We start from the raw sequence: 13,918 nt of genomic DNA on the forward strand, positions 1-13,918 counted from the left end.
CCAATAACACACACCTGCCACATTATTACACCAGGTTCCAGGTACCAGGAGTGGAAGGCACCGATACTCTCTGAAGCCCTTGGCTGGTGAGCCTCCTTTATGCCTTCCTGCCTCTGTCAATTGTGCCGCTGGTCATCCAGAAGATTCTGACAGATCAGGCGGAAGTGCTGCTGGTCGCGCTGATGTGGCCACGATGCCCCTGGTACGTGGACCTTGTCCATCTGTCTGTCTCTCTCCCATGAAGAATTCCGGACAACCGGATATTCCTCTCGCAAGAAGCTCTCATCCACCCGAATCCACAGCTGTTACAGTTAACCGTGTGGCACCTGAGTGGGCGATCCTGAGTCAGCAGCATTTCTTTGATAAGGTCATCTCCACAATCCAGGCGGTTCACCACCCATCAACAACCAGCATTTACAAAGCTACCTGGAGAGCATTCTGCAGATGGTGTCAGGCAATGGATGAGGACCCAACCGGGGAGATCATACCACAGGTATTGGACTTCCTACAGATGGACATGGACAAAGGACTAACACCTAACACCCTCTGCTGTCAAATTGCAACTCTCTCTACCATAATTGGCAGTGGGCAAGGCCAACCCCTAGCTCAACACCTGGGGGGGGGGACAGCCCTTCCTGAAGGAACTGGCAAACCTTAGCCCGCCTATTGTTCATTGCTATCCCACCTGGGATCTCTCCCTAGTACTAAATACTCTTACGGCGGCTCCATTTGAGCCTATTCGGACCATCTCCCTCAGGTTACTGATTCTTAAGACTGCCTTTTTGGTAGCCATTACATCGGCCCGGTGTGTGTCCAAGTTGGTGGCGCTATCCGTCCGAGGCGACCTCTGCAACTTCCATCCGAGCAAGGTTGTATTACATTTGGACCTGACCTTTATTCCGAAAGTCAACTCATGGTTCTACAGGTCCCAAGAAATCACTCTCCCAGATTTCTGTCCACGGCCATCTCACCCCCGAGAATGGCGTTGGCATCATCTCAACGTTCGTCATTCACTTTGCCGCTATGTGAGACACACTGCGTCGTTCAGAAGGATGGAGACCCTGTTCGTGTCCTTCCAACCTGCCACCATGAGCCACAAGGCATCATCGCATACCATCGGCCACTGATTGAAGGTGTGTATTGCCCTAGCCTATGACTGCCAGTCCCGACCAGTTTCCAGTCGTATCACTCCCCATTCTACCAGGAGTGCAGCTGCGACAGCGGCCTGGGCAACGCAGGCCTTGGTGGAAGACATCTGCAGGGCAGCGACCTGGTCATCGCCATCACCCTTTATCTATCACTACAAGGTGGACGTTTATGCCTCGGCTGAGGCATCCTTTGGACAGCGCGTGCTGCAAAGTGTAGCTTCTTCAGCTACAGGACCAGACCAGCCTCGCTCCTGCCCATGAAGTGTACTACTTTGGCATGTCCCATGCTTGAATTCCCCAAGCAGCGCACAGGAGAATGACCGTTGACTTACCTGAACGGTCCTTCTATGTGCGCTGCAAGGGGAATCCAAACCCGCTCTCGGCTTCGGCTGCTCTGGGCCTAGGCCAAGTTTTTAGTTCTCTCTTTATAATCTCAGTAATTTTTCCATTACAAATATATTTCAAGTTTTCCCCACATCTTTACTTAGTTTACATTTAATTATCTTTTAGTTACAATCCTTGCTATTCAATGCTTATTACATTCCATTAATCTGCTATTTAACATGGCAGGCAATATGCATCTCACTTATATTCATCTCCTTAAAAGTTCTATATATATATCTATATTCCAAATATTTTAACTTATATTTAAATATCTTTTCATTATCATCCTTGTTATTCAATCAATTAGCAAATCAGTTTAACTATCATGTAAAAGAACAAATCACATACCTCTCCTTTATATTCTCCACATAGCAATTTCTAAATATCCAATTAGCTAATCATTCATATTAATATATGTACTTCTGTATACATATGTGTATGCTTCCTTTCTTCCTCTCTCCTGTCAATCTTCTCTTCCCCCCTTATCCTTTCCACTTCTTCTTAGTGAGCCTTTTATCCCAAACTCTAAGCCTCTGCTTTTTCTTTCTACTGGCTGTATATTCTTCCTTCCCTGACTTTTTCATCAACCTCTGTTGCATCTTTTGGCGTTTCCCCCTCAAAGTTATCTGTCTCCCTGTCTTCTTACCCTCTTTTCTCTTATCACTCCTTTCTTCTCTATGCCTGTCTGGCCATTTCCTTTCTTCTATAATCCCATTCCCTTTCTTTGTTGGGACATATCCCCCCTTTTAAATTTTCCCTGTGCCACTGTCAAACCCAGTGAAAAACTTTGTCTGTTTTTTTTGTTTTTATTGCTTTTTCTGTAGCTCCACTTTTTTTTTCCCCTTTTCTTCCCTCACTTCTTGTTTCTCCTCAATTTTTAAATTCAGAATTTTATTTAATTTTAATTTTAGTGACTCGTGCATATTTTTTATAATCTCACGTATTTCTTTAAATTCTCAACTTTTCATAGTGTCCAGTTTAAAATCTACAGTTTTTGCCCTTTTATAATAAATCTCAGTCATATAATTATAATTTCAGTTCCACAGTTTCTTCTTATTTTCCAATTCTAATCCAGTTCCAATATTCCAGTTCAGCTAAAAAGAAAAAAAGAAGTGTCTTCTTCTTTTCTTCCACAGCTGTCCAGATGCAAAATTAAATGATCTGTGCAAAATCAAAACCTCCTTAAATGGTGACATTTTGCTTTCTTTGTTATTCGGTTAGTGTTTTCTTCCCTCCTGCAAATGGCTCCATTCCTCTATTCTTTCAACTCAATGATTTTCAAAGGTACATCTTGGAGGTTTTAAATCAAAAAAAGATAAAATTGCAAACGGGAGAAACAACATTTCTTCTTGATTTTTCCTCTTATTATTTTTTACCTCTAGTTAAAAGAGGTAAAAGATGTGCTTAAGATGTGTAAATTAGAACATATTAGAATAAAGCAAGTCTCCTTAGTATCGATATTTATCCTCTGTTCCCCCTCCTTCTTTTCTGTGAGGTTCCCAAATGTCAATTAATCTCTTTTAAAAACAGTCTTTTCAAATCCAAATTCAAAGCTTTGTATTTCAATGGGTTTGACAATTCTCATTTCTATCTCCAAGTTATTTAAAACAAGCAATTCTCTTTGGGCTTAATGATTTAAACCACAATTTTTTCCCTTCTTTTTCTTCCCTTTTTGCCAAATTTCCAATCTTTCTGTTAATATTATTTTCTACTCAAAAGGTTCTTTCCTGTTTCCAAATTCTGATTTGTATCAGTTGGTTATTTAAATCTTCTCACCAGATCTCAACACTCCTTCCAATCACCGCTCCTGCTCAATGCTTAGTCCAGATGCCGTAGCTTTGTAGCAGCCATTTTACAATGCCGCCTTTCCTGCCGCCAATTCAGAGAGCTAATCTCTGACCTGCAAGGAACCAGTTATGTTCTTCCTGGTCTATTGAGATGCAGCTCCTTCTTCACTTTCCCTACAGAAAAGTTCTGATCCGAAAATTCCCAGCAGCAGTTTGTCAGCCAGAATTTACATGAAGCTCTTTAGAGCCCATGGATTTTCTGATTGTCTCGCTTCCAGTCTTCATCTCAGGTGTGTTTGTTGATGTGGCTTTTTAAGAGATATTTGATTATGTCTCTTTTGTAGATGTTTGCATGTTTTCTTTGAGAGGGTGTGTGGGCCTGTCTATTTTCATCTAGAGGAAGAAATTGATTGATCAGTTTTAATGGGGTTGTTTCTGGTTGAGTTAAATTGGGCAGTTGATTATTGTGTTTCCTTCTATGTGTGACATACTTCCATTTGTCTTCCTCCAAGCGTTTATCAGCAGGATCAAATTCTTGGGAGTTATTCATTATTTGCTTCAATTTCAGTATAGCTTTTTTGCATAGGTTGGAGTTGTCTCTAGATTCTTTACTTTTTCCTCTAGTCATTCACATAGTTTATATTTATTACATGTTTATTTGGGTGTTCTTTGGGCATCACATATATACATGATGATAATATCCATTCAGTTTTGTCAGATTCTTGGCGATTCTATGGGCCATGTCTCTCCACATCTTCCAATCTTGCACTACTTCTTTGAGTTGTATGCTCTGGCTGGTGTCAGCTTTATGTATACTTATAAAGTAGTATTTGAAGTCCCTACTACTGTTAGACAATTTTGAAATGGTCTATAAACTTAGTTTCAGATTTCCATGAAAGGGCCATGTCATATAATTCCAAATTTAGGAAATGCTTACTTTTTATGTGATACTGTTGTTGTAGTTGTTACTGTTTTTAGGAAACTCTAATGTTTCTGAATTTTTACTGTAATCATGGGAAGAAATGTTAAGAATAATATATAAATATGATAAATAAATAAATACATCTGTTGGGCTGCAGTTTGTGAAACAAAATCTTTTTATACAATAAAATGGGGCTAGATATGTCTCTGATCAATTTGAAGGTTATATTTACATTTATACTTGAAAATAAGCCTAAACCTAAATAGCTACTCTTAGGGAAAGTAGTTGGGCTCTAAGTCTGTCCCCAACCCCTCTTGAATCTGTTCATCTTTCTGTACATATCATAATGGAAATAGTGCTAGAGAGTCAGTTTGTCAGTTGGAAATCAGAAGCTAGTTAAAGTTTTCCATGGTGATATGGCAATTTTAAAAAATCCAGGTTTAAGAAGGTCAAAAGGCTATGGAGAAATAGAATAATTTAATTGTTTGATCTGCAAATTAAGTTTTACTTTCTTTTTCTCCAGCAAAAAGCCATTTTAAAGGGCTATCACTATGCCCAAATCACATAAATACATGTTAATTATTAAAACAAAACAAAAAGCTGACTACACTGCTAATGAGGGCAATTGAAATAAATAATAATGCAAACATGATTTCCATTACAAATAAATGTATTAACACATTTTCCCTTTGACAGTAATTTCTTAACCAAACTGTTACTGTGGTTACAGAAACTCTAGTATCCAAGGAAACTACTATCTCCAAACAAGAAATGCCATCATCTTTGCTTCTAGAGGTACCAGCCCTGGCTGATTTCAATAAGGCATGGGCAGATCTCAATGACTGGCTTTCTCTGTTGGATCGAGTGATACAATCCCATATAGTTAATGTCAGTGATCTTGATGAAATCAATGACATGATCATCAAACAAAAGGTATGTAAAATATTTAGACACTGATTTTTCTATGTATTAGCACAAATACCAAATACCATATCTACAAATGTAAAAAAAACCTAAAATCTTTTGAATTAATTTTTTAGCAAACCTGTTTTAAATAGAACTCTGATTTGGGTTTTTCATATTAGTATTTAAATATTTGCAAAGAGTATAAATAAAAATAATAATCACAGACACAAAATATGTAATTTGTTGCAATATGTAATTTTTTCTAATGGAACAATTTTCCTTTCATTTGGATTCCATGCCAAATTATCTTCAGAAACTATATATGTTGGAAACTAAATAATGCATGTAAATTATTCTTTGCCTTTGTATGTTGGAATATCTTTTTTAAAAAGTTAAAATTCTATTATTAAAAATATTTTCAATCCTTTTTTTTAAAGAGCATACTATTAATATGTGTTTTGTTAGCAAATAATGCTAGTTATCTTTGTAAAACAAAAGATATATAATGTATATATCTCTACTGTAAAATCAATAAAATAATTTATTTAATAATTTATTTAAAAATAATTACGCCTTTCAAATCTAATGCTGTTCAGTATAAAAGCTACAGTTTACATGATCACAACTTCCTAAAGTTCTAGCAATTGTTTTAAAATTATATGGTGCTTTGTTTTGGCTTTTGTTTTGTTTTGTTATGTAACAGTTATTTTTTTCTAGTGTAAAGCATTCTGTAATGACTCCTCTCCTAACTTGAGAAAGTAAAGACTCTTGAAACGGATTATTTCAAAAGGAACCTTTAATCAGGCAGGATGGAAACCATTAGAGGCAAAGCAGCATCTAAAAACCTTTAGGTCATGCAAATGGGATTAATCTGATAATGACTCCCTCCCCTTTGTCTGAATGCAGATTCTGACCAATAGACAAGTGTAAAGATGCTTCCTTAACTCTCTTGCCCTAAACACATGTTCCCATGGCTATCTCCCGGTGACAGGAAACCAGTTGTAAAGTTGTAAAACTCAGTTGTTTCAGATGTAGCTAATGATTTAACTCCAAGGCTCCCCTCCTCCCAATTGAATGGCAGTATCACTTTTAGAGATAGCAATAGCAATAGCAGTAGACTTATATACCGCTTCATAGGCCTTTCAGGCCTCTCTAAGCGGTTTACAGAGAGTCAGCATATTGCCCCCAACAATCTGGGTCCTCATTTTACCCACCTCGGAAGGATGGAAGGCTGAGTCAACCCTGAGCTGGTGAGATTTGAACCGCTGACCTGCTGATCTAGCAGTAGCCTGCAGTGCTGCATTTAACCACTGCGCCACCTTGGCTCTGACATGCTGCCGTTCTTTAGAAAAAGGAGAGATCCACCTGTGAAAAAATAGGAAAAGAAATTGCATCATAGTATTTTAACAAGGTTTGTCAGGGTATTGGGAGTGAAATTTTTTCAATAGGGCAGGGGCCCTAACATGGTGTTTCGCTACCCATTCATTTTGGGCTGAAGGTGAATGCTTCCAAGCAACAAAGTATTGGGTTTTCCCCCTGTGGGTCCTAGAGTCCAGGACTTCCTTAATTTCAAAATGTTGTCCGCCTTCTATCATGAAAGGAACAGGAGGTGTAGGTGCATATGGTCTGAATTGTGAGATTACTTCTTGTTTGAGTAACTAATGTGAAACACTGGATGGACTTTCCCGAATGTCTTTGGAAGGAATAATTCTACTGTTACTGGGTTGATAATTTTGGTGATCAGGAAAGATCTGATGAAATGTGGCCCTAATTTCTTTTTTTTTTAATTGAGAATTTTGAAAAAAAAACTTTTACAAATATTTACTTCCCTCCCCCCACCCCACCCCCACACTTCCCCCCCCCAACTTCCCAGAACCAATACAGGATATAAATCTTTAACAAAAACATTCTAAAATAAACTTTTAAAAAAAGTTAATATCATCTTTCATTTGGGCTTTAACTCCTCCTTGCTAGGCTAGCTCTAAACAGATTATATCATTCCTTGTTTCTTCAGTCATAAGCTATCTGAATTTTCTTAGTCCCATATTTATTTTGAGTATAGTCAATCCATCTTCTCCACTCCAGTTTATATCTTTCGTTTGAATGGTCCTTGAGATATGCTGATATTTTAGCCATCTCAGTTAGGTTTGTTACTTTCAATGTCCATTCTTGAATAGTAGGCAAGTCTTCCTTCTTCCAGTATTGCACCACCAGCAGTCTAGTTGCAGTTATTAAATGCAAAATCAGGTTAATCTCTACAACTGTACAATCAGTAATTATATCTAACAAAAATAACTGAGGGGTAAACTGTATCCTTTTTTAAAGAACATTTTGCATAATCCACCATATTTTTATCCAAAATGCTTTAACCTTTTTACAAGTCCACCATAGATGAAAGTAAGTAGCATCAGCACAATCACATCTCCGGCATTTAGGTTGTAAATTTGAATACATAGAGGCCAGTTTTTAAGGATCTAAATGCCATCTATAAAACATCTTATAAAAGTTTTCTCTCAAATTTTGGGTTTGTGTAAACTGTTGTGACTCAGCAGCAGTCTTCTGTGAGTCTTTTCGGAATGCAAGATTAACGATGCAGCTGGGGCTCGTTAGTGGGGTTTTGGAGATAAAAGGACGGATGCTGCCACGCCCTGGTTGCAGGAGTCAACGTTCCTTGGTTCGTTCAACATTGATGGATCATCAATCGTGGTTTATGTAAGATACACTTGGAAAAGTGCTTTGTTTTCTGTAATCCTGATTCAAGAAGATACACTTGGAGAAGTGCTTTGATTTCTGTAACCCTGATTCATAGAGACTTTGGAAGAAGTGCTTTGCTTTCGTTTTGTTCAACTTGTGTTGCTGTAACAGAGATTTGTTTTGTATTCTGTTATCTGGTCAGAGACTGTATTTATGTTATTTTTGGGCTCAAAGCCAGTCTGAGCCAAGAACTGATAAAGAAAGTTCCTTTTAAGTTTGTCTGCCTGCCGTTTGTTAACGAGCGGAGAAGGGGGGACAGAACAGTAAACTTTACATTTCTTACCCAGATCTTTTCCCATGTATCCAACATTATTGGTTCTTCAACCATATACCAAATCATGCCCTTCAATATTAAGTATTCTATCATCTGTTAAATTAATCCAGTCACTAATTACCGATATAACTACTGCTTCATAATAGTTTTAAATTGGGTAATTTCAAACCTCCTCTCTCACGCACATCTTGCATTATTTTTAGTTTTATTCTCGGCTTCTTCCCTGCCCATACAAATTTATTAATGCCCTTCTGACATTCAAGCAAATTTGCATCTTTTTAAAGTATTGGTATCATTTGAAAAAGAAATAAAAATTTAGGTAGAATATTCATTTTCACTGCTGCTATTCTTCCCAGCAGAGATAATTGTAATTTCTCCCAATTTTTCATCTCTGTCTGTATGCTGTGCCATAATGGTTCATAATTATACTTATATAGCTTCCCATTTGAGGTTGAAATATAGACTCCTAAATATTTAACCTTTTTAACTATTTCACATCCTGTCATTCCTTCTAATTCTTCCCTTTGTTTAGTGTTCATATTTGTAACTAGCATCTTTGTTTTCCCTAAATTTATTTTAAATCTGGACACTTGGCCATATTGATTAATCATATTCATTAAAACCTTACTAGATTCCTGTGGTTCAGTTAATGTTATAACCAAATCATCTGCAAAAGCATGTACTCTATATTCTTGATGCCTAAATTTGATTCCCTGTAAACCATCTGAACCCCGTATTTTGTTCAACAATAGTTCCAGAGTTATGATAAACAGTAATGGGGATAAGGGACAACCCTGCCTTGTACCTTTCTCGATTTTAAATGGATCTGTTAAGCTTCCATTGACTATGATTTGAGCTGTTTGTTCCTGCTTTAATTGATTGTAAAAAATGCTCTCCTGTTTGCATTTTTTGCAAATTGCCAATTCACTCGATTGAAATATAAGCACAGCAGGGATTTGGTTATTCTTTCCCAGATATTCCAGTATATTAACAATTTGTCTTACATTACTTCTCATTTGTCTCCCTTGTATAAAACCTGTTTGATCATTATGAATCAATTGCTGAATAACCAACATTAACCTATTTGCTAGTATTTTAGTAAAATTTTTATAATCTATATTAAGTAATGATATAGGTCTGTAATTTTTTGGTTGACTAAGATCTTGATCCTCTTTTGGTATAAGGGATATAAAGGCTGTCTTCCAAGATGGGGGTACCTTCCCTTCCATTTGGATTTATTGAATAGTTCCTTAAGAGGTTCTACCATTTCTAATTGTAAATTTTTATAATAAGCCAATGTCAGGCCGTCTGTACCCAGTGCTTTCCCTACCTTTAGCTGCTTAATTACCTGGAGAACTTCCCCCGAAGTTATTGGTTGATTCAATCTCTCCCTCTGCTCGTCTTTAACTATAAGTATTTTTTTCTTTATCCAGGTATCTATCTATATCTAAACCTTGTATTTTGTCATTCATGTGCAATCTTGTGAAAAATTCACGAAAAACCTTTTGAATCTCATCCTGTTGATACACTTCCTTCCCTTTATAATGTAATTTTGATATATTGTGAGATTTCTGTTTTTTCCTAATCAGATATGCTAACCATCTACCAGATTTATTTGCGTTACAAAAAGTGTATAGCAAGTTAGTAGCCACCTGGTCTGACATCAGCATATTAAATTGCTCTCTTAATAAAGTAATTGCTTCTTTAATCTTCTTGTCTCCTGGTTTTAGTATTAGCTCCTGTTCTCTCTTCCTGATTTCTTCATCTAGTTCAATTCTCTTTTCCCCCTGTTTACATCTATGTAACCTATTTAAATTTATAAGAACTCCTCGCATATACGCTTTACTTGCATCCCAAACCATTTCCATAGATGTACCCTTATTCATATTAAAAACAAAATATTCTCTCAACAATTTTTTACATTCATTAATATTTTTCTCATATCTAAATAAGTTTTCATTCAATCTCCAAGTCCTTCTTGCTTGCATCCCAAATTCCAACTCCATCCAAACCGGATTATGATCTGATAAGGCTCTGGAACATATCTTCATCTTCTTTACCCTAGAAAGCAAATCATTGGTTGTTAGTATAAAGTCAATCCTAGAAAAGGATTGGTGCCTATTGGAAAAAAATGTAAAGTCATATTCTTCTGCATTCCTTTCTCACCAGATGTCTCTCAGTTCAAAATCATCCATCATATCGGAAAAAAACTTAGGTAATTTCGCTCGCATTTGGATATTTTGCCGGAGAACCTTCTTGTCTTTCTTGGTATCCATAACACCATTCCAGTCACCCAATAATATGCAAGATCTATAGTCCCAATGTACTAACTTAGTATGGAGCATTTTATAAAATTTATCTTGTTGTTGATTGGGAGCATATATTCCCATTAGAAGTATCTTTTTCCCTTCTAATACCAGTTCTATTGCAATATATCTTCCTTGAGAGTCTGCTTCAATTAATTCAGCTTTCATGTCCTTTCTTTCTATACCATTTTTCTTCTCAGGAGCAGAAGCTATAATGTGTTGTCCAAGTCTTGTATTAATCAAGTATTTCTGGTCAGTTAATCTAATATGAGTCTCTTGCAGGCAAATTATGTCATTCTTAAATTGTTTCAGATAGTGATCTATTTTCTTCCTTTTCTGTGTGGAATTTAAACCATTAACATTCCAGGTTAAGAACTTAGTTGTCATCTTTAGCTCCCTGAAGCTTTTTAAGAGCCCTCTGGAAATCCTGAAGTTTGATTTTCGGCATGGCTCCACCCACTGCTTCTGAACTAAAACCTGTGGCTTCTTGGATGGTAAATGTGTTTGTTGTAAACTTGTTGCTTTTTTAGCTCTTGTTCCATTCGCCTAGTAATCACGCAGGTTTGTCTTTGCTCCTTGGCTCCTTGTAGCTCTGAAAGAGGAAGTTGGTCCAGCCTTGATGGTCCTTGGGTGACTTGCTGTCTATCCTGTCCTTCTTGTTCTCTTTCTCTGGGTCCAGGAGGGGGAGGATGTCCAGCCTTCAATATATTATTGTAAAAATCTCGAGCCTTCCATACTGAGGTAAGACGATATCTTTGCCCCTGGTAGGTAACTGCAAGTCCAGCTGGAGCCTCTCATCTGAACTGTAGCTGATGATTTTTGAGCTCATCGACTAAGAAGGCATAGACTTTTCTCGATCTCAACATTTTAGGTGGTATTTCCTTCAAAACAGTCACCTCCTAACCCCGAATTTGAAGCTTTGTTTTGTAAGACTCTTGCAATATCAAATTTCTCATATCTCCCATAGCAAAATACACCACAATGTCTCTTGGGAGTTTCTTTTGTCTGGCAAGCCAGGAGTTAACACGATATATCTTGTCAATTTGCCATTCAAAATTCCCTCCTGGCCTTCCCATCAATTGATCAAAGGCTTCTGAGAAGATCTGCTTCAAATTTTCTTGATTTTTCTCTTGGAGGCCTCTTATCCTTAAGGCAAATTCCATCTGTCTATACTGCAACATTATAATTTCATTTTCTGCATCGCTGCAACCTTTTGTTGAACCACATCCATTTTCATTACCAGATTAATATTAGAATCACTAAGATCTTCTAATCTATCTTCAGTTCCCGAGACATAACCCAATAGGCACTTAAAAGCTTCAAGAATATTTTTTTTTTATTTTTTTTTTTTTTTTTAGTATTTTATTAAGGATTTATATGCCGCCCTTTTCCCTGAGGGGACTCAGGGCGGCTTACAACAATGAAGGGAAGGGAGTGCAAGACAAGACTTGAAAAAAAGAGTCGTGATTAAAAGAAATTAAACCATAAAAATACAACATTCACTCAACATTCGGGCGGGGTGAGAAATAATCCTATCCCCAGGCCTGACGGGATAGCCAGATCTTGAGGGCTGTGCGGAAGGCCTGGACTGTGGTGAGGGTACGGATCTCCACGGGGAGGTTGTTCCATAATGTCGGAGCTGCAACAGAGAAGGCTCTCCTCCGCGTAGTCGCCAGTCGGCACTGACTGGCGGATGGAATTCGGAGGAGGCCTACTCTGTGCGATCTGATGGGACGCAGGGAGGTGATTGGCAGGAGGCGGTCTCTCAAATAGTCAGATCCACTACCATGGAGCGCTTTATAGGTAGTAAGTAAGACCTTGAAGTGCACCCGACGATCCACAGGTAGCCAGCGCAGCTCACGGAGGATTGGTGTAATATGGGCGAACCGTGGTGCGCCCATAATCACTCGCGCGGCCGCGTTCTGGACTAGCTGAAGTCGCCGGATGCTCTTCAAGGGCAGCCCCATGTAGAGCACATTGCAGTATTCCAGCCTAGAGATCACAAGGGCTCGAGTGACTGTTGTGAGAGCCTCCCGGTTCAGGTAGGGCCGCAACTGGCGCACCAGGCGAACCTGGGCAAATGCCCCCCTGGTCACAGCCGACAAGTGGTGGTCAAAACTCAGCTGTGGGTCCAGGAGGACTCCCAAGTTGCGGACCCTGTCTGAGGGGAACAGATTTTGCCCCCCCAGCCTGATCGATGGAACGTCAGCCAAATTTTTGGGAGGAAAACACAACAGCCACTCGGTCTTTTCCGGGTTGAGTACCAGTTTGTTAGCTCTCATCCAGTCTTTAACAGCCTCAAGGCCCCGGTTCATCACGTCCACCGCTTCATTGAGTTGGCACGGGGCGGACAGATACAACTGCGTATCGTCCGCATATTGATGGTACTTAATCCCGTGCCTCCGAATGATCTCGCCCAGCGGTTTCATGTATATGTTAAATAGCAGGGGGGACAGAACCGAGCCCTGCGGCACCCCACAGGTTAGGGGCCTCGGGGACGATCTCTCCCTCCCCACTAACACCGACTGCGACCTGTCTGAGAGGTAGGAGGAGAACCACTGTAAAACAGTGCCGCCCACCCCCACCTCCCGCAGTCGTCGCAGAAGGATACCATGGTCGATGGTATCGAAAGCCGCTGAGAGGTCGAGGAGAACCAGGATGGACGCATAGCCTCCATCTCTGGCTCTCCAGAGATCATCGGTCAATGCGACCAAAGCGGTTTCAGTGCTGTAACCGGGCCTGAAGCCAGACTGGAAGGGGTCAAGATAGTTAGCTTCCTCCAAGGTACGCTGAAGCTGTAAGGCCACCACCTTCTCAACAACCTTCCCCAGAGAGGGGAGGTTGGAGACTGGACGATAGTTGTTAAGAATTGCTGGATCCAAGGACGGTTTCTTCAGGAGGGGCCTCACCACCGCCGCCTTAAGCGCGGTGGGGAGGTGTCCCTCCCGAAGAGAGGCGGTGACAACCGCCTGGATCCAGCCTCGTGTCACCTCTCTGCTGTTGGCAGTCAGCCAGGAGGGACACGGGTCCAGTATACAGGTGGAGGAACTCACAGCTCGCATAGCCTTGTCCACATCCCCAGAGGCAACATCCTGAAACTCAACCCAGAGATGGTCTACCAAGTTGTTCCCCTGTGTCCCGGCTGGATCTGCGGGGGTGGAGTCCAGTTCCGATCGAAACCGAGCAATTTTGTCCGCCAAGAACTGACTATATTCCTCAGCCTTACCCTGCAGGGGGTTCCCCGTCTCCCTCCTATTTAGGAGGGAGCGGGTTATCCTGAACAGGGCGGCTGGGCGAGACTCGGCGGACGCTACCAAGGAGGCAATATGTGATCTTTTGGCGGTTCTCAATGCCCAAATATACTCCTTGGTGCAAGCTGTCAACAGTGCTCGGTTCGATACAGACCTATCGGACCTCCACAGGTGCTCTAGGCGTCT

General features: G+C 39.8%; 1 protein-coding gene across 6 annotated transcripts in view; it reads left to right on the forward strand.

The window, feature by feature from the left end:
- Positions 1-13,918, forward strand: part of DMD (dystrophin) — a 1,286,665-nt gene that overhangs the window by 831,457 nt on the left and 441,290 nt on the right. For all 6 annotated transcript variants that reach the window (XM_087721810.1, XM_087721811.1, XM_087721815.1 and 3 more), the window contains exon 50: positions 4,972-5,174. In XM_087721810.1, coding sequence (XP_087577936.1) covers positions 4,972-5,174 — 203 coding nt within the window. The remainder of the gene's footprint in view (positions 1-4,971; positions 5,175-13,918) is intronic.

This window comes from Thamnophis sirtalis, unplaced genomic scaffold, assembly GCF_051295495.1.
Source record: "Thamnophis sirtalis isolate CommonGarterSnake01/CBP01778 unplaced genomic scaffold, rThaSir2_p1.2 scaffold_8, whole genome shotgun sequence".
Classification (NCBI taxonomy): domain Eukaryota; kingdom Metazoa; phylum Chordata; class Lepidosauria; order Squamata; family Natricidae; genus Thamnophis; species Thamnophis sirtalis.